Here is a 22,983-nt window from a genome sequence, read left to right as displayed (position 1 = left end):
AAAAGACGCTAAGTTTAATAGAGTTAGGAAAGAAAAGAAAGTTAATAAACATCGAGAGTAGTTATTGTTTATACTTTGAATTACTAAGTCGATATAGTTAGTCACGTATTATTTGACAATATTACCAAGGACGTAGCACTGAAGTATTCCCTTACTCGTTTAAGTCCCAATTTCATAAGCGGAACGTTTGTTTAGGCAGCGAAAATTCTTCGTTACAAGTTACGTACGCGTACCAGTTCAGTTGCAATCATTAGTATCATGTTAGGTTGTGATTTAGTTTATCGGAACCTAGAATCATGATAGGGAACAACTGTGAATGTTGAGATTGTTTGGTAACATGATTATGATTGGAAATCGATATGTGGCATTGTAATGCGTAATTCTATCGTATCATAAGCATGAGTATTGGATTTGTATCATTTGATCCATGGTGTAACAAGAATGTTACAAGAAGAAAAGATTTGAGTATTGTATCTAAGAAAACATGTTAAATGATTCTATGTTATTATGGTATGAATGGACAGTACTAAGAATGGACTATGGCGATAAACTTGTAGTTGGAGTCCCTACAAGTAATGAACAATGGGGGGAGTGTGGGACTTGTTCTACACTCCTAAGCAAGCCTACTGTGACAACAGTAGTGTCCTTATAAATTTTGATAACTCAAGTAGGCGGAAGGTTCCGTACGATCTTGGGAGTATGTATACTAAGGTAATGGATGTGAGACGGAACGAAACCGTATTTGGATTTCATCTAATTAATAGACCAAGTTGTCTATTAAGGATTAAGTAGCCCGTATTATTCTAGTAAGATGACGGTGTCCGTTCGCTGCTAACTAAATAAAAAGTAAAGGATGTAATGTTATTGTAGGATCATGTCTAGGAATGATCATTATTGCTTTGTTTATGTTTGTATGCATTCAATGATTTACTTATGAACTCAGCATAGCTGATGGTGTGTTATTGTGTGTTTGTTGACCTCTGATGAACCATTGATGCTACAGTCGGGAGCAGACTAGGTGTACTGGTGCTGCTGCATGATACTGAGCATACGGGGGATAGTCCTTAATCTTGGAACTTTAAAGCTTTTTAATTAAGCATGATAAGACTATTATGATTTACTTAATTAGTTTGTGGTTTGAGTAAAAGGGGTCGTTGATGATTCCCGAGTTGTAGTTGCATTTTTATTTCCGCTGCATTTTAGTTTTGAGACAATGATTTGATTTAACATTCCTTTTTAATAAGCCTTACGCTTCATCGCGGCGTTAACATTCACAAAGTCGTAGACGTGTATGGATTTTGGGGTTGTTACAAAACTGGTATTAGATTAACAACTTAAATCAAATTAACAACTTAAACTAATTATACAAACTTAATTAATTAATAATTTACTTAAATTACAAATTAATTAATCTCTATCTGATACTATACTCGTGGGTACTCCATGCAATCGAATGAAATTTTTAACATAAGCTTTAGCTAAGTCTTCCATACTCCACGTGTCTTTCATAGGTATGAATCTCGTGGTCTTGGTTAGTCTGTCCACTATTACCCATATAGTATTATTGCCTCCCGGACTCCTATGTAAGGCTACAACGAAGTCTATGGATATTGAATCCCACTTCCATGTTGGATCATCTAGAGGTTGAATCTTTCCTTGAGGTCTCTTGTGTTCACTTTTGACTTTCTGACACGTTAGACATTTGAAAACAAACTCAGCTACTTCCCTTTTCATCCCAGGCCACCAAAACATCTTCTCGAGGTCCTTATACAACTTATCCGCCCCTGGATGGACGGAATAATTCGTGTCATGACCCTCACTCATTATCTTCTGTTTCAACCCCTCACATTTTTTTGGTACACACCACCTACCCTTATATCGTATACTTCCATCTTCATGGATCTCAAACCCTTCTGCTTTGCCCTCTTTAAGCTTTTCTTTGATTCGCTCAAGTTTCATATCCCCGGGTTGACTCTCTCTTATTTCGTCTAGAAAGTTGGGCTAGATGGTTAGGGCACTCATCAATTTTTCTACCTCCCCTTCATGAACCAACTCTATCTGGAGTTTAGAAAATTCCTCTCAAAGTTTGTCGGCAACCACCAAGGTATTCAGGCTATGGCTAGACTTGCGACTTAACGCATCAGCAACAACATTTGCTTTACCCTCATGGTACTGAATGTCTAAATCATAGTCCTTAATGAGCTCTAACCATCTGCGTTGTCTCATATTAAGGTCTTTCTGGGTTAAGATGTACTTAAGGCTTTTATGATCAGTGAAGATTCGACAGGTCACCCAGTAAAAGTAATGTCTCCATATTTTCAAAGCAAATACTATTGCGCCCAATTCTAGGTCGTATGTCGGGTAGTTAACTTCATATGGCTTCAATTGACGGGACGCATAAGTTACGACCTTCCCATTTTGCATTAGAACACAACCCAACCCATTCTTGGACGCATCATTATACACATCATATCCCTCATTCCCGTTAGGCAAGGTTAGGACAGGTGCTGAGGTTAACCTCTCCTTGAGCGTTTGAAAGGCTTTCTCACTGTCCTCATTCCAGTTAAACCTACAATCCTTCTTCATTAAGTTGGTCATGGGCTTTGCTATTTTGGAGAAGTCTTTCACAAACCTCCTATAGTAACTGGCGAAACCCAAGAAACTCTTTATATCTGTGACATTCTTTGGGGTAGGCCATTCACTCACGGCTTTAATCTTTGCAGGATCTACTGACACACCCTCCTTGGAGACGAAATGACCCAAAAAATGACACTCTTTCCAACCAAAGTTCACACTTCGAAAACTTTGCATATAGTTGGTTGTCCCTAAGTGCCTGTAAAATAACCCTCAGATGACCCTCATGTTCCTTTTTGCTCCTAGAATAGATCAGTACATCGTCGATGAACACAATGACAAATTTATCGAGGTAGGGTCGAAAAATCCTATTCACGAGGTCCATGAAAATAGCAGGTGCATTAGTTAACCCAAAAGGCATGACTGTAAACTCATAGTGACCATATCTAGTCCTGAAGGCAGTCTTAGGTATATCGTGATCAACAACCCTCAATTGATGGTAACCTGACCTTAAGCCTATTTTTGAGAACATCCCTGCACCCTTAAGTTGGTCAAACAAGTCATCAATCCTAGGTAACGGATATTTGTTTTTCACAGTGACGTTGTTCAACTCGCAGTAGTCTATACACAATCTCAAACTACCATAATTCTTCTTCACAAATAAAACGGGAGCTCCCCATGGTGACATATTAGGTCTAATATACCCTTTACCGAGTAGTTCTTCCAATTGGTTTTTCAACTCGTTCATTTCTGCTGGAGCCATTCGGTATGGGGCTTTCGAGATAGGTTCAGTCCCTGGCACTAGATCGACAGTGAACTCTACATCTCTCCTTGGAGGCATACCAGATATTTCTTCAGGAAAAACATCCTGGAACTATCATGTTAGGTTGTGATTTAGTCTATCGGAACCTAGAATCATGATAGGGAACAACTATGAATGATGAGATTATTTGGTAACATGATTATGATTGAAAATCGAAATGTGGCATTATAATGCGTAATTCTATCGTATCATAAGCATGAGTATTGGATTTGTATCGTTTGATCCATGGTGTAACAAGAATGTTACAAGAAGAAAAGATTTGAGTACTGTATCTAAGAAAACATGTTAAATGATTCTATGTTATTGTGGTATGAATGGACAGTACTAAGAATGGACTATGGCAATAAACTTGTAGTTGGACTCCCTACAAGTGATGAACAATGTGGGGAGTGTGGGACTTGTTCTACACTCCTACGCAGGCCTACTGTGACGATAGTAGTGTCCTTATAAATTTTGGTAACTCAAGTAGGCGGAAGGTTTCGTACGATCTAGGGGGTATGCATACTAAGGTGATGGATGTGAGACGGAACGAAACCGTATTTGCATTTCATCTAATAGACCAAGTTTTCTATTAAGGATTAAGTAGCCCGTATGATTCTAGTAAGATGACGGTGCCCGTTCACTGCCAACTAAATAAAAAGTAAAGGATGTAATTTTATTGTAGGATCATATCTAGGAATGATCATTATTGCTTTGTTTATGTTTGTATGCATTCAATGGTTTACTTATGAAATCAGCATAGCTGATGGTGTGTTATTGCGTTTGTTGACCTGTGATGAACCATTGATGCTACAATGGAGAGCAGACTAGGTGTACTGGTGCTGCTGCATGATACTGAGCATACGGGGAATAGTCTTTAGTCTTGGAACTTTAAAGCTTTTTGATTAAACATTATAAATAGTATGATTTACTTAATTAGTTTGTGGTTTGAATAAAAGGGGTCGTTGATGATTCTCGAGTTGTAGTTACATTTTTGTTTCCGCTGCATTTCAGTTTTGAGACAATGATTTGATTAAACATTCCTTTTTAATAAGACTTGTGTTTCATCGCGATGGTAACATTCCCAAAGTCGATGCGACGTAGTCGTAGACGTGTATGGATTTTGGGGGTGTTACAAATGAGGAGACACGATTTTGTGTCAGAACCATATACCCCTCAATGCTTCTACATTCACCATAGGCTCTTAAAGACTAACAACTATCAACTATTTTTATCATTAACCCTAAATTTTGCTATTACACCCAAATTAACTCTTATTTGACCCATTTACCAAAATACTACCATCGAAACATCAGTTGTGACTATAGAAGTGGGAAGATTGTTATGGAGGAAGAGAGATAAAAGGTACATAGTTCAGGTTTCATTGGTAGTCAATTAAAATTAATAGGTTAGATAGATTATAGTTTAGTAACATAATCAGGGTTAATGACTAAAGCAATTGACTATCATTAGTCATTAAGGGGATATAGTGAATTTTAAATAAATCGAGGGGTATAATTTTAAAAAATTGGAGGATATACCACCAAAAAATATGGTGAAATATCCGAATAAAAAATGTTGAACAAGAATCTAAATTAGGCATTTATTGTATTAACAGTTTTTTCACCAGGTATCCCTGTGGTTTTTTAAAATTTATGGGGTACCCCTGCTTTTTAAAAAATGCACCAGGTACCCTTATTGAAATAGTAAGGGCATTTCGTGAATTTATTGAAATAGTAAGGGTACCTGGTGCATTTTTTAAAAAGCAGGGGTACCCCATGAATTTTGAAAAACCACAGAGATACCTGGTGAAAAAATCGTTAATATAATATATGCCTAATTGAGTTAATTTTTTTCTTTTGAAATTCAACTAGTATACTCAATATAGAAGTTGAAGAGATAAGTTCATTTAATCCTCAATTTTATAGTTTAGTACCGAATCATTATAGTTCATTGATATTTTTTTGGTTGACAAATTTGTGTACTTACTTTAAATACACGTTAAAGGGAAGGAGAGGTGATAGCTCAGTAGAATAATATGTTGGAGCACTTACTTATGGACTGTTAGCGCAAATTTGAGAAATTGAACAAGACTCGATAATCTTAGGCCCGCCCCCCTCCTTATATGTTGCCGCCTTACCGGCAAGGCACAAGAGTCCCTAAGTTTTTCTCCCGACGACTCTTTTTGACTGTTTATACTGAAGCAGCAAGGAAAGCGTATCCAGTTTAGACAAATTTCCAAGCTGTTGTATATTTGTCCCTTTTCTCCTTTCTTTCTCTCTCTCAATTTCTCTCCCTTTCCTTTTTCTTTTTATTTGTTCCGTCTGTCCATACTCCATAGTATAGTATTGAAGAGCGGTAGATTATGCAACCATCTCAGCAAGTCTGTGTTTCAATTATTCAGCGGGATCACGAACAGGTTTTTTTTCTCTCTTTTTTAGTTTTAGACTTTTTTATTTGAAAGTTTTGTTTCATTGTGTTAAATAGATGATCATCTGATTGTAGAATTATTGGTGATTGAATAAATTTGTTATATGAAGTTCAAATAATATATGTTAACTGGTTAACAATTATATTGATATCATTTGTAGTTGGGTCGAATTGATTTTGTTGTTTCAATAGCGAAAAAAATTAAAAGAAAAAAAAGTGTTGCAGATCAGATTTAGTCTTACACAAATTTTTGAAAATCCTGAAATTTATTGCATGCTCAATATAATGCTAGCTTTCACTTTATGGTTTTGATGCCCAATATTTTTTTTTTTATAAAGTGGTATGGAACAAGTTGCATATAAGGCTTGAGATTAGCTATATATATATATATATATGTATATATATATATATATATATGTATATATATATATATATGTATATATATATATATATGTATATATATATATATACATATATATATATATACATATATATATATATATACATATATATATATATATATATATAGGGGTAGGATCCGCTGAAAACAGCTCTTAATCTGAAAACTGAAAACAAGGTAACTTTTAAGCCCTTTGGGGTAACTTTTAACACTTTTAGGGTAACTTTTGTCAGTTTTAGGGTAACTTTATTATATTTGTAGTTCTATATATTTCAAGGGTAACTTTATTTATTATAAGAGTAACTATTACCACTTTTAGGGTAACTTTTACCATTTTTAGGACAACTTTTTAGATTTTAAGGGTAACTTATTTTAACTTTGATTATAGTTAAACCTATGAAGGATTCGAACCTACATCGTTGTGTCTTACACAATGTTTTGCCAATTGAGCTAATAGGTTGTATGAATTTCGCCAAATATATGTTAGTGAGAGGGGGTAACAAAGAGCTTTAATACAGCAACTAATAACAATTTTTGGAAACTAATAAAAACAGAGTATGCTACACCATAATGAACAAGATAAAAATAACAGAGAGAACACCAAAAGTAAAAAGTAGACAATACCACATGAAACGAAAGATTAGGAAAATTAAAATTATCAGTTTTACATCAGAGAAAGCAACAACATCCAAGTAATGTAACCATAAGATTTCATAAACACGCAATATAAAGTTACCCTAAAAGTGCATAAAGTTACCCTTGAAATATATTTGAAATTACCCTAAAATTGCTAAAAGTTAGCCTAAAAACGGTAAAAATTATCCTAAAAGTGGTAATATTTAGTCTTATAATAAAAAGTTATCCTTCAAATATATACAACTACCCTTAATATAATGAAGTTACCCCAAAACTGGCAAAAGTTATCCTAAAAGTGTTAAAAGTTACCCTAAAGGGGTTAAAAATTACCCTTATTTTCAGTTTTCAGCCTAAAGATAGTTTTCACGAGATCTCATTCCTATTTATATATATATATATATATATATATATATACACTACCTCTGTTTTTATTTAGTTGCAACATTCACCTTTTTGCACAAACTTTAAGAAATGAGAAAAGTGAGTATAATTGACCCACTTGCCCCTACTACTAGTACTTTAATTAAATGGGGGGAGAGAGAGAGAGGGTAATATAGACAAATTATCCCAAAAGCTTTCTTAAAAAGGGAAATGTTGCAACTAATAAAAAACACCTAAAAGTAGAAAGTGTTGCAACTAAATAAAAACAGAGGTAATATATATATAGGGGAAGGATCCGCTGAAAACCACTCTTAGGTTGAAAACTGAAAACAAAGTAACTTTTAACCTCTTTAGGGTAACTTTTAACACTTTTAGGGTAACTTTTGTCAGTTTTGGGGTAACTTTATTATATTAAGGATAGTTCTATATATTTCAAGGGTAACTTTATTTATTATAAGAGTAACTATTACCACTTTTAAGGTAACTTTTTACCTTGAAATATATGTTAGTGAGAGGGGGGTAACAAATAGCTTTAAAACAGCAACTAATCACAATACTTTGGCAACTAATAACAATATACTTTGTATGAATTTCGCCAAATATGTGTTAGTGAGAAGGGGGTAACAAATAGTTTTAAAACAGCAACTAATAACAATACTTTGGAAACTAATAAAAAACTTGATATAGGGTAACTTTTAAGTTTTCAACAAATCTACACCAAAATCCACCAAAAATTCACAAGTCAAAAATCAAATCACCGACAACAATCACGTAATTTGACAATTACAATTAGAAGATTAGAAGAGTATGCTTTATTTTCAATATTCGAGCTATTGAAAAGTAAATAACATTTAACAAGAATAAAAGAAAAATCAAGAAAAATGAATGTTAATAGCCTAAAAAAAACATCTAATATGAATCCAAAATTGAGCAATCCAATAAAAATCCATAAGAATAGTCCATTACACATTGAAAAACACCTGCTTGAACTTGTACGCAATCAAGTCCTGTACAGCAAGTTTGAGCAGCTGTGCCTCCAACAACACATGTATAATATGCTTTATTTTCAATATTTCGATCCACAGTAACTAATTGTATTAATTTGGTTATCTTGTCTTCACCATTGTTCCTTCCAGTACTTGCATAAACCATCAATTTGGTTATCACAACAATGAAGACAAGATAACCAAAAAATCTCTTTTCTCTCTTCTAATCACAGTAACTAATCACAATCGTTCCTTCGAGTACTTGCAACTTCATCCCACACAGAGTTTGCATTATCACCTGATATGTTAAGTGCAGCAATTCTCTCTCCTAATCAACAATTCCAATCCAAAAGAATACACTAATCTAAGCCAAATAGAAGAGAGATAAAATCAAAATTATACCAAAATAAGTGACGGTTGGTAGATAATCTCCAATTACATCACATTTTGTGCTACAAAAACCAAAATCCTCAAATTTTCTTGAAAATTTGTTCGAAGTAGTCTGCTCATAGCAAAAAAATCAAACGAAAATAGCAGATTCGAAGGAACGAAAGTAGCTGAAAATTTATTCAGAGGTTGCTTCTCTTTTCATTGTGGTTGGATTCTTCATCTTCCTAATATGAGAATATCGCCATTGTTGTGATTAGGAGAGAGAAAAAGAGATTTTTTTAATAGAGGAAGGTGAAATGAGAAAAAAGAGTTGAGCGTGAAATGATAACAATGGTGAAATCTAGTTGAAGAAGAGTGGGGAGAGAGAGAGACGAGCAGGTGAGGAGAGAGAGTGAAAAAGTGAATCTATGAAAGAAGGGAGGAAAGATAAAATAGTTTGATTTTTAACCAAAAAATTGTTGGCCGCGTGATAAAAAATCAAGGGTGTGGATTTTTTGTTTTCAGTTTTCAGCCTGAGAGTGGTTTTCACAAGATCCTATTCCTATATATATATATATATATATATATATATATAAGTTTTTTTTTTGTTGTTGGATAGGAATATATATTTTGATACAATTAAGGTTTCTTAAATATGAAAACTCATAACGAAATTTGGAAATTAATTTTATAGTGAAACTTTTGTTTTAGCAGAAAAGAACATGAACTTTGGAAACTCACAATGATAAAGAATAAGGACCCATTAATATTCGAATTTTTAGCAGATTAGTAGTAATGTTAGTAGATTAGGCGTGGCAATTTACTAAGTAAAGTTTGATAATGCTAAGTCCTTTCAGTTTCAAGAATTATTTAATGGCGTGATGAGGTTATGGTTGATGATTAGGAATTATACTGAAAGGGGTTGTGCATGTAGGTTAATTCCAATGATGTGCAAACAGTTAGTGAAATACAGTCAACTTCAGATTCCAAACGAGAAATGCCAAATCTTTCTCTTCAGATTCCTACAAAGTCTGCGATATTTACCAGTATCCAAGGTGGTGACGGGTCACTTAACCCTCAAATTTCATCAAGATGTGGTGCATCATCTTCAGGAAGTTTTTTACGTGGTTTAAGCTTCAAGAAGAAAATTAATTCAGTTAAAGGTGAGGAAAGTCTCCTCTTAAATCAAAACTCACGAGCAGTTGTGGGAAGTCCAACTTTTTCCAGGGTCTTGTCCAAATTCAGGTGGACGAGATGTTCTTCCCTTCCTGGACCTGCATTTGATCCATCTCCTGAAGTTACTACTCCTGCTTCTGCAAGAACTGCTAGTGAATTCCAGAGATTATATGTAGGTTTTCAATGGATTTCCCTTTTTCTATTATCTGCTTGTCTGCTACATGAATGTCAATTAGTTTTCATGCAGTTGACTGTATAGTCAAGCTTCTTTAATTCGTGCTGGAAGTTGGTTTCTCACCCTAGATAATACTACCCCCGTTTCTTTTTAATTGTTACACTTTGACATTTTACATATTGCGCTTGACCCTCGTTTGTGATTTATACGTGAATAAAAATAGTCATATGAGATTTTGTTAGATTCGTCTTAGTATGTATTTTATTAATATGTAAGTACAATAATTTTTACAAATACAAATATATACAAATATATACAAATATATATATATATATATATATATATATATATATATATATAATATATATATATAGAGAGAGAGAGAGAGAGAGAGAGAGAGAGAGAGAGAGAGAGAGAGAGAGAGGCAAGATCACATGAGAATGCTCTTTACATGAGAAATGAGAATGAATTTCAACCACACGATTGGTTTAGAGTTACAACACTTATTCATTAGAGTTATACCCTCTAAAAAATTTTGAATTCAAAAAAAAATTTGTTTTTTTTTTGAATTTTTTTTTTCAAATATTTTGTTTTTGGAGTTACATCACTTTTTCATTAGAGTTACATCACTTATTCATAAGAGTTATAGCGTGTAAAATTTATTCTCATTTCTCATATAAGTATGCATTCTCATGTGAACTCACTTCTATATATATATATATATATATATATATACTCAAAGTTTTGCATTGGCATGCGTGAAAAGTGTAAGTGTAACAATTAAAAAGAAACGGAGGGAGTACTTGCAATGCATTCGTTAAGTCATGATCTTCACCCTTAGGTTCTGAATAATGCTTTTGGTTCTTGTGCCCTTGCCATGAATTCTTTATGATTTTGTGACTTGTTGATTCTTCTTCATGTTTCTCAAACTAGCTTGTTAGCAAAACATGTTGATATAATATAAATCTCTAATTCAGTTTTGGATGAGCAGAAAGGTGTTGTTAACAAAAACGTTTCAAGGTCCTTGTCTGTACCTGGCATAAATGTTGTTATCATAAGGTCCCCGTCATTCATGGCCAATAAGGTGCACAATCTGTCAGATCTTGATGGTACGTAAGCTCTTTTTTTTTTCTTCTGTTCATTTGTGTTTGCTTTGGGAGAGAGTTTTCGAATACAAATCCTGTCCATGTTTTATTAAGCCTTTATCTCCAGTAGCTATCAATGTCGAACAAGGGAGTAAAAAACCGGAAAATGCAAGGAAAGAGAAAAATTGCGCGGGGGGGGGGGGGGGGAGCAGGCTAGGAGCTTGGGTTAAGAAATAAGTAAACGGGAGAATAAATGAAATTCTGATTCTCAGTTAATTTTGTTGTCAATTTTTAAGATTGATGTGTAAGAAATACAAGATTATTTTCTTACTCTCCTCCTAGTGTTTTTCATTTTGTTTAACATGAAAATCTTCACTCATCTAGATCTCCAAGTTCAATTATCTTGAAGGGTTTAGGCTTTTCTTTTAGAAAAAAACAATCCTAGTTAGTGAATTTGTACTAGATATACATGCCACTACAAGGATGGTAAGTTTCTTTTCACTTAGGAAAAGTCAGAAAATATGTTGCAATATGCAAGGCAAATTTAATATCTCAACTCTCAAACCTGAATAATTAAAACGAGTGAATTGCCTCTATAATTTGCCTATGTCCCACATCAACTGAGCAACTAAAGTCCTAAAGCTACTAACATACTTAGTCACAATCTTACTTCAATAAAAACCCAAAATGATCATAACAGAGATATAGTAAAACATAAGAAAGCCAACAATTTCCGAAGTATACATGATTTTATCACTTGCTGATCTGAGAGTAAATAATTGATATTATGAAGTAGTTGCTGCCAAATAACTGACTGAAATGTGTATAATAGATGAGCTAAATTGATCCTGGATCGATGAGCTACCACATTTTCTTCGCTCTGATAACAAAATAGTTAGCAATCAGATTGTGTAATTTTACAACATTAAAACAAGACATCTGATGGCGAAGAGTAAACTAGAAATGTAACTAAATTAAAAACATACAAAGATCCAAGAAATGATAAATAGGAGAAAAAAAAAAGGATAACAAACTAAGCACTAAAGAATAACCTAAAAAGTTGAACTTGGGAATAAACTAAAATAACTAAAATGGTGCATACAAATCTAAAAGTGGATGGTTTCTAAATTCTCTTCTCTTCCTCGAATACATGTTTTGCATTGCATCTAGCATCATACTGAAATTACTGTATTTCAACTTCACAAGTGATCTCAATTCACAAAGTTTTGTAAAGAACTGGATTCCTAATGCCTAACGATACAATAGTATATCTTTTTCCTGATTAATCGTCTAAGGCCCCTAGCTCCGTTTAGGGGTCTGTTATGCCAGCCCTTTTGCTCACTCAACTCATATTCTTTCATGAATCTTCCATGTAAAGAAAACGGCCATTAAATCTGTGTGACACCATCTCTGGTTTAGGATGCATTCTAATAAATATAACAAGTAACACCTGCTATCGTTGTAGATACTATAAATCTAGGTAACTGCTAAGAATTAACTTGGCTTCCACGGATTATAGTGCTAAAATGGAGAAATGAAGGGAAGAAGATGAACTTTGATTGATAAATAACAGTAAAAACAGCAAAAAGTAATTGATATTCAAGCTTTCACGAGGCTTCATTCTCTCCCAATTCAACTCTTAAGAGCTCACCTAATTTGTCATCTATTTTCAATATCTTTTTCACATTCTAAGTTGCTCTATATTTATTAAGTAAACTAAAGAAGATAATATCTAAATGGGTTTTTCTAACCTATGCACCTACTGCAAAGGTTAAAGCTTATCTATTAAACAAATTAATTAATTAAAATAGAATATCCTCCCTATAAGTATGCTAAATAGTTATTTTCCTTATTAATATATAATTTATCATTTCTTTTAATCAAACCAAAATAGTCATTAATATATATTGAGCATAATTGCCGAGAGGATATTCTATTTTAGTTAATTAAATTTATTTAATAGATAAGTCTTAACCTTGCACTAGGTGCATAGGTTAGAAAAACCGTATCTAAATTACCCTTCTCCTTAATAGTAGTTCTTAGCATTACCAGCCCCCAAACTTCCACCTTGTCCTCAAGGTGGTTAATTGTTGGTGCAGAATGGTCGACCTCGGCAGTCAGGACGAGTTTCCCAGTTGCTCTCATGCTCCAAGGAAATGCCACCCTCCCACTTGTGATTGAGCCCTTCATTGGTGATGCCTCTTTGATATGTTCTGGTTTTGGGACTTGGGTGGGATGTTTGGGTTTTCAAATTTGGCTTAAAAAGTGGCCCTGCAAGTGAGGTGGGATTTTGGATTGGCCATTCAGTGGTTTTTTTTCTCAAACGGTTTAATTGTTTTTTTTTTCCACAGAACGACCAATCCAAAACCTCCATGGCAAAGAGTTCTTTTTTTTTTTCAAAAAAATCTCGAAAATCAAGCTAAGAATCAACTTAGCTTGTGCAGATTATAGTCCTAAAATGGAGAATTAAGGGAATAAGATGAACTTTGATTGATTACTAACGGTAGAAACAGCAAAAGTGACGGATATTCAAGCTTTTGAGAGGCTTGATTCTCTCCCAATTGAATTCTTAAAAGCTCACCCAATTTCTCATCTATTTTGTTCATCCTTTTTGCATTCTAAGTTGCTCTATACGTTTACTACTTTTCCTAACAAACAATTAAATTTATTCCCCAAGTAAACTAAACAAAATAATATCCAAATTAGCCTTCCCCCTAATATTAGTTTCTAGAAATAAGTAACCTAAGGCCTCATACATACATACAGACCCATTTCATATTGTAGCATTGAACATTGATTCAAGTGTAATGTAGTATGACCCAACTGAAACTTATCAAGATAAACGTATCTCCTGTACCTGCAAGGCTGCAACCTATTTATTGAGGTGACTTATATCTAGATATTCTTGAATTTAGTGTATGGTTGGTAAAATTACTCGTTGAACATAACACAAGTGGAAAATTCTAGCCAACATGCATTTTGGTTGTGCCACTTGGATGGTTGGACCTATATTGAGGGGGGAGATGGTGGTTGAACTCTTGCGCCTCATTTATAAATCTATATGGTGGCAGCATGGCACAATGTTATGCATCCATGTGGTGAGAGGTGTTGTGGCCAGGATCATACTTTTTTCTTGTTCTGATTTGGACAGTCTTCAGAGTTTTAATTTATATGATTTGTTCGTTATTCAAAACAAGGAAAGATTATGATCCTTGGATTTGCTGACCCTGGATTTTAGTTTGTCCATGGTGATTGTTGGGTCAATGTTGTCTCCCTAGACACAATGTCTTATTCTCTTGGGATTTCTTCAGGAAGTCTAAATTAATTATGTTTGCAGGCTTTCTTGTGAGAAAATATCCCTGTCTCTTTTTTGTTGCTACATTGCGAAATGACACAATGTTTGAGGAAAGGCAAATGTGTGTGTGCGTGCGCGCGCGTGGGTGCGTGTTGGGGGGGGGGGTTTGATAGCCTCTGGCAGGTGATGTATGCTCGAATTCTCTCTACCCCCTTCTTTCAAGATAGCATTATTGTTATTGTTATTGTTTTGGGGCCTGGGGGAAGGGGTTTGAATTTTGTATTTGATATTTGGATGATGGTGCTGGGATAATAGTGCAAGTAGCAAAATTTTCCTAATATCATTATGCACCAAATTTTGTAGAAGCATGTACCCATTGTACATGCCCTCTGGCTGCAACATGGCTTTAAGATGGAATAATTTATGTTGTTTGGTTACGTTTATGGAGAGTTGTAATAACAATGGTTGTGCAGACTGGCTGTTTTCAATCTCATTGTTAAATGCTTACATAATTTTGTCTTTTATAATCACAGACCAAACGACTCTCTCTTCACCTGGTTGTGATAATGATGAAGAGATTCCCGAAGACGAAGCAATTTGCAGGATCTGCTTTGACGCTTGTGAAGAAGGAAATACTCTTAAGATGGAATGTAGTTGTAAAGGTGCCCTTCAGTTAATACATGAAGAGTGTGCGGTGAAGTGGTTTAGCACTAGGACAAATAAGAATTGTGATGTGTGTGGGCAAGAGGTTCAAAACTTGCCGGTAATGGTGCTTCGAGTTTCCTCTGCTCCTCAGAGGAACAATGGACAGGAGCAAAGTCGCCAAGCAATTAGGTAAGTTGATGTTTTCAAGTGTTATTATCTTGCGTTTATTTTTCAAGTTACTACTCGCTTGATTGTTCTTGTATGGATAAAACTATCATTTCAATTTTCTTTTAGAAAGTGTGCCTTAGAGCACTAGCGATAACGAGAGGAAGGGTGCCCAAAATCTTCTCCCTTTGAAATGGTTGTGCTCCTTTATTATGAGTAGCTCCCAATAATTGGGGAGGCTATGGTTTTGGGGGAGAAACCCAAGGGTGACATGTCCCGTGGGACCACACATGGGGGTCTAATATTATTAGCCCTTGTGACTTGTGAGGACAAAAAATAGGAGAGAAAAATTGATGAAGTCAGACATTTAGGGTAGTGGGTAGCAATAGTTGCATTGGGGATAGTAGGGGGTGAAGTTAGTGGATATTGAGGTGGGGGGAGAGAAAATGAGATAGAGGACTCATAAAAGAAAATTTAGGTCGTTAGTATTCTCCTAAAGTCAAACAAAACCTAACTAAACCATTAAACTAAGTAAAGTGACAAGCAAGGGTCATTCTTCCACAATGACTAAGAAAACATCGATTCTAGTCAATTAAGCGATAAGCTAGGTCAGAAGAAGGAATCGGAAGGTGTATACTACCAACTAAGGATTATTAAACTAGACTAGCAACCAAAGATCAAAGAGGATCAATAACAACATACTTCTCCATAATTATGACACTAAGCAAAAATAAGGAATTTTCCTAAAAAAATAATGAATTCATGATACGAATAACTATATGTACTGTAGAACAACTAATCAGAGCAAAAATCATTACACTAAGCATATTAAACTTTTCAAAGCAATTAAAATAAGCAATAAAAGAGGAGAGGAGAAACAGTAAGAAATGCTTATTGGTAGATGAATAGAAATCTTCAAATCACTATCCAAGATCCTCCACTTCTCATTAATTTTCCCCACTTTCGCTGTCTAAACTAACCTATGGAGGCTAACCCTCCTTGAAGACTAAGGCCTTCCACCCTAAAACAATGAGGTGAAAAGTGATTTAGAGTACCACATATTATAACATTAAAGTTTAAGGAAATTCCAGTATCCCCGGGCGAGTATATTAGAACAAAAGTTCATGCCAAATTTTCTTGATAGAGGCCGGGAAAGAAATACGGTCATACTACATAGTCGAACTTCAAAATGGTCATCAAATGTTCATAATTTGTTTGCTTCTCATCTAATCAAGCATGTGACTTGTTATTGGAAAGCTAACGAGTAAATTTTAATCTCGAGTTTGAATCACTAAAAAATGATACAAGTTTGAAGATATAGTCTTTCAAAGTGTACTTGTCGTAAAACGTGACTCAACTTGGTGGACTTTGATTCTTAGACTTCTATTTTGTCTTCTTGTCTTCATTATTCTTGCTTTTACATGGTTCAAACATGCGGTTTCGGCAATGGCCACTGAAACGGTTGTGGTATCGCTGGAATGGAAAAAAACACGTTCATCACGGATCGTGTCGCTGTGTTTTCTATAGTTCCTTATAAATGGAAGTACAAGTATAATTGTTGCCCAAAGCATAAAAAGAAGGAAAAATTGACAATAGAGGTCTGAACTTTGGGTGATAATTTTTAAAAGGTCTGAACTTTTGATTAACCTGTGTAGGTCCCAACTTTAGGGGGTCTTAACTTTTAGCGGGCCTCGACGACTTAAAATTGAAGATTTTTTTTAAATCTCACCTAGTTCCTAGATCCCTCCCTCAATTAACCCTTCTGATGTGACGCAAGTTTTACAAGTGATGGCCTATTAAACCAGCCTTAAGTCACTAAGGCCCGCTAAAAGTTAAGACCCCCTAAAGTTGGGACCTACAATAGTTAATCAATAGTTGAGACCTTTTAAAAATTATCACCCAAAGTTCAGACCTCTATTGTCAGTTTATGGTAATAGAGTTCCCTCAAAAGAAAAAATTGAGTAAGAAAGCGTGTGAATTGTGAGTGGAGATAAGACTAACACGTTGAAAAAAAGTGACACAGAGCAATAAATAAGTTGTGGGAAAGGAGGGAGAAAAGGAAATAAAAAAGAATATGCTCCACAGCTAGCAAAGCTTGTGAGAAAAGATAAAAAATAGTAGAAAAAGAATAGCCACAAATAGGAGAGAGAAAGGAAGAGAAGATTGAAGAACAAAAGACCTACGAAGAAGATGACCTAGAAACATGCGTCAAACTCAATCCGTCGGAATACGGGCCAGTTGGGTGCAATGCTGTTGTATTGGACGACAACTCGGGGTAAAATATTAACCCAGTATTGATCGGTAAATATGAGTTTGCTAATTTGATTTTCTATTCCAAAAAGTGCCGAACCGAAATGGAGTGATTGCATTTTCGGATCATGTGCTATATGCCTCATTTGTGTATCCTTGGACTTTTGTAGCTGAAATGAAATATAATTGAATGGAATTACGAAGAACACCAAGACAAGAACATTTGTGAGTTCGGAAAAAGTGAGGTTTCATACCTTGGCCACATCATTTCATCCTCTGGGGTCTCGGTGGACCAAGACAAGAAGGTCACCACTCACCCCATAGCCTTCTTCAGCCAAACACTTGGTCTTGGGCCAGGAGCTCAGATGCGATCTATTTACGAAAAAGAACTTATGGCTATACTGCTTGTTGTTTTGAAGTGGAGACATTACTTGTTAGGGAGAAGGTTCACAAAAAAAACTGATCAAGAGAGCCTTAAATTCCTAATGGAGCAGTGGGAGATTGGTCCAGAATATCAAAAATGGGTTAAGTAAATTCCTTGCCTTCACCTTTCACATTAGTTACACATCTGGAGTAACTAATATAGTTGGTGATGCCTTGTCAAGGCAATCTGAGGGTGATGTGCACTTAGTAATCTGAGCTCTACTTGTGATTTTTCTTGGGAAAAATGGGAGCCCAGGGTCAAGCAGGACCCCTATATAGCCCAGATCACAAAGGTATTGGCAGGAGAATAATCATCCAAAGGGATTAGTGTGGACAATGGACAGCTCTTATACAAGGGTAGATTGGTGCTGCCCCCAAAACTTCCACTCATTCGAGAAATTTGAAGGAATTTCATGATAGTCCTCAAGGGGGACACTCTGAGTGACTTAATACTTACAAAAGGATAGCTACACAGTGGTATTGGCCATCACCAAGTATGTGCAGCCATGCCACACTTGCCAGCAAAACAATCCTCACCAGGAGGCTTACTACATCCCTTACCCATGCTTCATCAAGTTTGGGAGGAGATCAATATGGATTTCATGAGGGGCTTCCACTGTCACAAGGCAGGGATACCATCCTAGTGGTAGTAGATAGACCAAGCGTGGCTGAGGTGTTCACCAAGGAAATAACCAGGCTTCATGGCACTCCAACCACAATCTGTTCTGGAAAGAACTTTTCAGACTTCAAGGGACTTCCCTCCACCACACGACGACCTACCATCCTCATTCAGACGACTAGAGTGAGGTGGTGAACAAATGTGTGGAAAGTTATCTAAGGTGTATCACAGGGAAATCCAAATCTTAGGTGCAAGTGGCTGCATTCGGCTGAGTACTGGTACAACACCAGTTGGCACTCAGCCACCCTGTGCACTCCTTTCCAAGCTCTCTATGGGCGAGAACCCCCACACCTCACTAGTTACACGGAGGCAAACTGCTATATCCTCCCTAGAAGAACAGCTCTTAGAGAGAGGATGACTTCAAGTTCAACCTACTGAAGGCTCAACAACAAATGAAAAGTTATGAACATGGTAAGCGCAGAGATGTCTCTTTTGAAGTAGGAGAGACAGCCTACCTCAAACTCCAACCATATTGCCAAAGATCTCTCTCAAAAGCTACTAATGATAAGTTGGCACCCGCTATCTATGGGCCATTTATGGTGGTGAAGAAAATTGGTCTAGTAGTGTATCAATTACAACTCCCAGCAGAGGCCAAAATCCACTCGGCGTTTCATGTGTCGCAACTCAGACACTCCATTGGGCCTGTATGTGCACACCCCAATCATTCTCCCTCAACTTACAGCAGATTTTAGTCATGGAAACTACACCATAACAGGTCCTGTTAGGTCCAGTCAACCTAATGCTACCAGCCCAACTGAGGTGCTGATCAAAAGGATGGATCTCCCTATGTGAGGGGTAAAAAGGGTATTGGGACACATCAGGACAAAGGAGAGAATGGACAGCTGTAATTGGGGAGCCTCTGATTATTATCCTCCTGCACCCAGTACATTTTGGAGCCTTAGGATGAGAATTCCTCTAAAAGCTACAGTAGGGTTATAAATGAAATGATGTAAGGAAGTAGTATAAATAGGAGAAGAGAAATAAGTTTAGATATAGAAGAATAGTGAGTATATTCATTTCTGTTTTGGAGAGCCTCTCGAAAGTGAGAAACTTGTATTAGATCAGGGTATTTTCCACTCCAAAGCTAATATATTTATCTGACTTTTTGGCTCTACATTATTGACAATCTGATTTCCAGCAATGATACCTTCTCCAACCATAGTCATGAGCTTCGAATCCTTACATAATGAAGGAGCCACGCCTCCATGAATTATAACGACTATTTATATCTAGGGGTTAACCATGATTTAACCCATAAATGGTGCCAAAATAACAAGGAGCTCCCACTCCTAGTCTTAGTTTTAAAAAGCGTGCCTAGGCACGGGGGAGTCCAGGCGCCGGCAAAATCGCATCCAAACACTTAGGCGAGGCTACCTACGACAAGCGCAAGGAAGCGCGCGCCTCCGGCGAGGCGAGAGGCGCACCACCTTGGCAGCTTACCGTGGAGACGCGAGAAAGATGAAGAGATTTGAGTTCATATCTAGAAAAGAATCAAATTTCCTGTTAATCAAAACTTACTCAGGCTTTAAGTTATCAATTGGACCAAGATCCCTCATTTAATTGCATAAAATCACTTCAATTTGAATCGTAAATAAAAAAGCCCTAATTTGGTGAAACCCTAATTCCCAAACTTGGCAGCTCATTGGTAGCTCGTAGTTTCTGGCCAGTGGCCACATTCTGTCTTAGACTGATGACTCCTAGGAGGGTTCGCTCCTAGGTTCTAAGGAGTGATTGCTCCTTACCTATTTTCCTGCTTTTCCTTCAAAACATGCCTCTAAAATGGGAGATTATTAATCAAGGGGAGGGTGAGAGGCCTAAAATTTACTAATTGCTAGCATGCTTTATTATGACATGAAAATAAGAATGAAAAAATGCACTAAAGATATAGAAATGCCATGGAAAAATTACTCAAATAACCTTCAATGACTGAGACTAAATTCATACTCATCAAGAACAGTAAAATTTTTCGGCAATCTTATCAATATTGGTAATCTTAGGTATACTTAGGTGAGGAGTGCCACGGAGGCGCTAGCCTCATCACCTCAAGCAATCTTATATTTAGCAAGAAAATTAGGCAGGCCTGATATGCACAAGACACATGTGACACACCTGAGAGGCTGAGACTAAATTCTACTTATTTGGTCCTCCTAAAAAAACAATCCTGCTTAAAAAAACATAAATAGATCATATCTTGCAAAAAGATAATGAAGCATAATTTTCTGCTAGGCGTTTTGCAAAAGGTGCTCCTCTTGTGCATGATGTGCTTGCCTTTGTGCCTCAGACTGTCTCCATTCCATTGTAATTCCATCGTTTCCCATTTTTGGAAGTTTCATATTAGTTGCATTATTTATATCTTTAGCAACTTTGAAGTGTGTAAATGATGTTCTCCTTCCTTATTAGTCAGGTGGTCCAATCCCATCACTTTTTGGCTCTCGTAAATTGTGTGCCACTTCCATATGATGCAATTAACATGAAACATAGGAATTATGTCATAAAATGGATGATTAAGAAGCCTCGTGATTACGAGTGTCTCACTAGGATCTGCTCCCTAAAAGTACATTGATTTCCTGCTTTTGGAGCTTTGTTCTGTTTGCTTGTTGGATTTTAATTATTTGAGCACTCTGTCCATCCAATTTAACCAATCTAAGCATTCATTACTGTGATGCAGCACGTCAGTTGGAGTATTGAACTACGACATTTTATTCACAACATCTCTTAAAGAGTTACATTTGAGTTTTCAGTAGAGATATTTGCAACCAGCAAGTCAATATTTCTGATTCACTCAATGATGCATTCACAAATGTTGTTGATATTGTTGATGTTTCTTTGTGCAGTGCTTGGCAAGATTTTGTGGTGCTCGTCTTAATCAGCTCAATATGCTATTTTTTCTTTCTTGAGCAACTATTGGTAATGTATTATTGCTACATAAACACTACTTCCATTCTCATATGCCTCTGGTGCTAACATGAATCCCCCCCCCCCCAATTGGTCATGCACAGATCCAAGACTTGAAAACTCGAGCAATTATGATTGCAGCACCATTTGCATTTACAATGGGCATCATAGCATCAATTCTGGCTATCGTCTTAGGTATGTGATTTCTGCCGAAAGTGAGTTACTTATTCGCCAACACAATGTATTGAGATAGGCTTACTTTTCTGCAGCAATGAGAGAGTATATATGGACGTATGCAGCTGTAGAGTTTGCATTTGTGGCCGTTATCCTGTGTCTTTTCTACAATGTGGTGAGTGTTGTAGAGCTTTTGAGTTGTTATTTTGCGCTTTAGTCCTAAAAGAATGTTAGCTCGAATTTGACTTGGCTATTGTCGGAAAATGCATTGTTCCAGCTGGTTGTCCCACTATTGTAAAAATTGTACAGGTGGCTAATTGATATTTGTCTCTATTGCAGCTTCATCTGAATGCAGTCTATTCTGTACTGGTTTCATCAATTTTGGGATTTTCAGTCACATTGAGCCTTAATTCATTATATATTCATTTCTTTTATTGGAGGGTTCGTGCACCTGAGAACTCTAGCAATGCATGATTTTGGATGTCTGTGAATTGATGAAATGTAAAGTTTTATTAGAGTGACTTGAACATATTTAAAATAGAGAGCATGCAAGATGTCGATGACATTCAAGTTTAATCCGCAATTGCAGTTCATTATTTAGCAGTACACAAGTAGAATAGAGTAGAATAGACGACTCCTAAAAGTAGAAATGTATCTTTTTCAGTCGTTGTGACTTTGTGAGCCTTCATTGAGGGGATTTAATTAAATAAGATAAATATATTCTTGTTTTTCGGTTATAAAAAATCACAACCGTAATCGTACTGTCTAACCGTTATTTTTATCGGTTTGATTACCGAAATGTTTAACCCATATTTTTCGGTACGGTAACCTCCATTTATGATTTTTGGATGTGGTTTTTCGGTTTAGTTTGTCTGAACACCTCTAATGATAATTATCGATAAATGATAATTTACATCAAAAACAAAATTCCGGCTAAAGCCAACTTGTTGCGAAAAATGCATGGCTTTGCGTCAGATGTGAGAGCTTGCATTGTGCTCAACCGAGTGCATATTACAAAATCAAGAGGCACGTAGTGTTTTCGACTTTGCAAGCTTGCGCGTTGCATAACCTATGCTTTTCCACCATAGAGGAATTTCCAAATTACTAATTTTCGTTTTTCATATAAATAGTTTGTTACACCCATTTTTTAACAAAGCTGGCGATGTTCATTAGGCTAGTCATGTTGGATAAACTCTAGTAATCTGTAAACCCAACACTTAAGTTTATGAGGCTTAAACCAAAATTATACACACATGTTCAAAACTTATCGATAGGATATAAGGCAACGACATTAACAGATCCAAAGAAGAACCAAAACATAACCCATGAAACACGGTTGAAAGTGATGGACAATTATGGACAAAAAAAAGGAACGTGGGCGTTAGCCATGCATAAATAAAAAAAGCTAGGATCAAATTCAAAAGCCAAGAAGCAAAATTTTTT

At 35.9% G+C, this 22,983-nt stretch overlaps 1 protein-coding gene across 1 annotated transcript; it reads left to right on the top strand.

Annotated features, from left to right (window-relative positions):
- The first annotated feature begins 5,472 nt into the window (after positions 1 to 5,472).
- LOC104883546 (hypothetical protein) lies at positions 5,473 to 22,296 on the top strand. Its single transcript, XM_010668087.4, has 8 exons — positions 5,473 to 5,795; positions 9,513 to 9,926; positions 10,921 to 11,038; positions 14,843 to 15,143; positions 21,306 to 21,378; positions 21,471 to 21,561; positions 21,636 to 21,715; positions 21,880 to 22,296. The coding sequence occupies exons 1-8, from the start codon at positions 5,742 to 5,744 to the stop codon at positions 22,012 to 22,014; spliced, it is 1,266 nt and encodes a 421-aa protein (XP_010666389.2). The 5' UTR covers positions 5,473 to 5,741; the 3' UTR covers positions 22,015 to 22,296.
- The last annotated feature ends 687 nt before the right edge of the window (positions 22,297 to 22,983 follow it).

The sequence above is a fragment of the Beta vulgaris genome, chromosome 3 (assembly GCF_026745355.1).
Source record: "Beta vulgaris subsp. vulgaris cultivar EL10 chromosome 3, EL10.2, whole genome shotgun sequence".
NCBI lineage: Eukaryota > Viridiplantae > Streptophyta > Magnoliopsida > Caryophyllales > Amaranthaceae > Beta > Beta vulgaris.
This window is presented reverse-complemented; position numbering and strand designations above follow the sequence as displayed.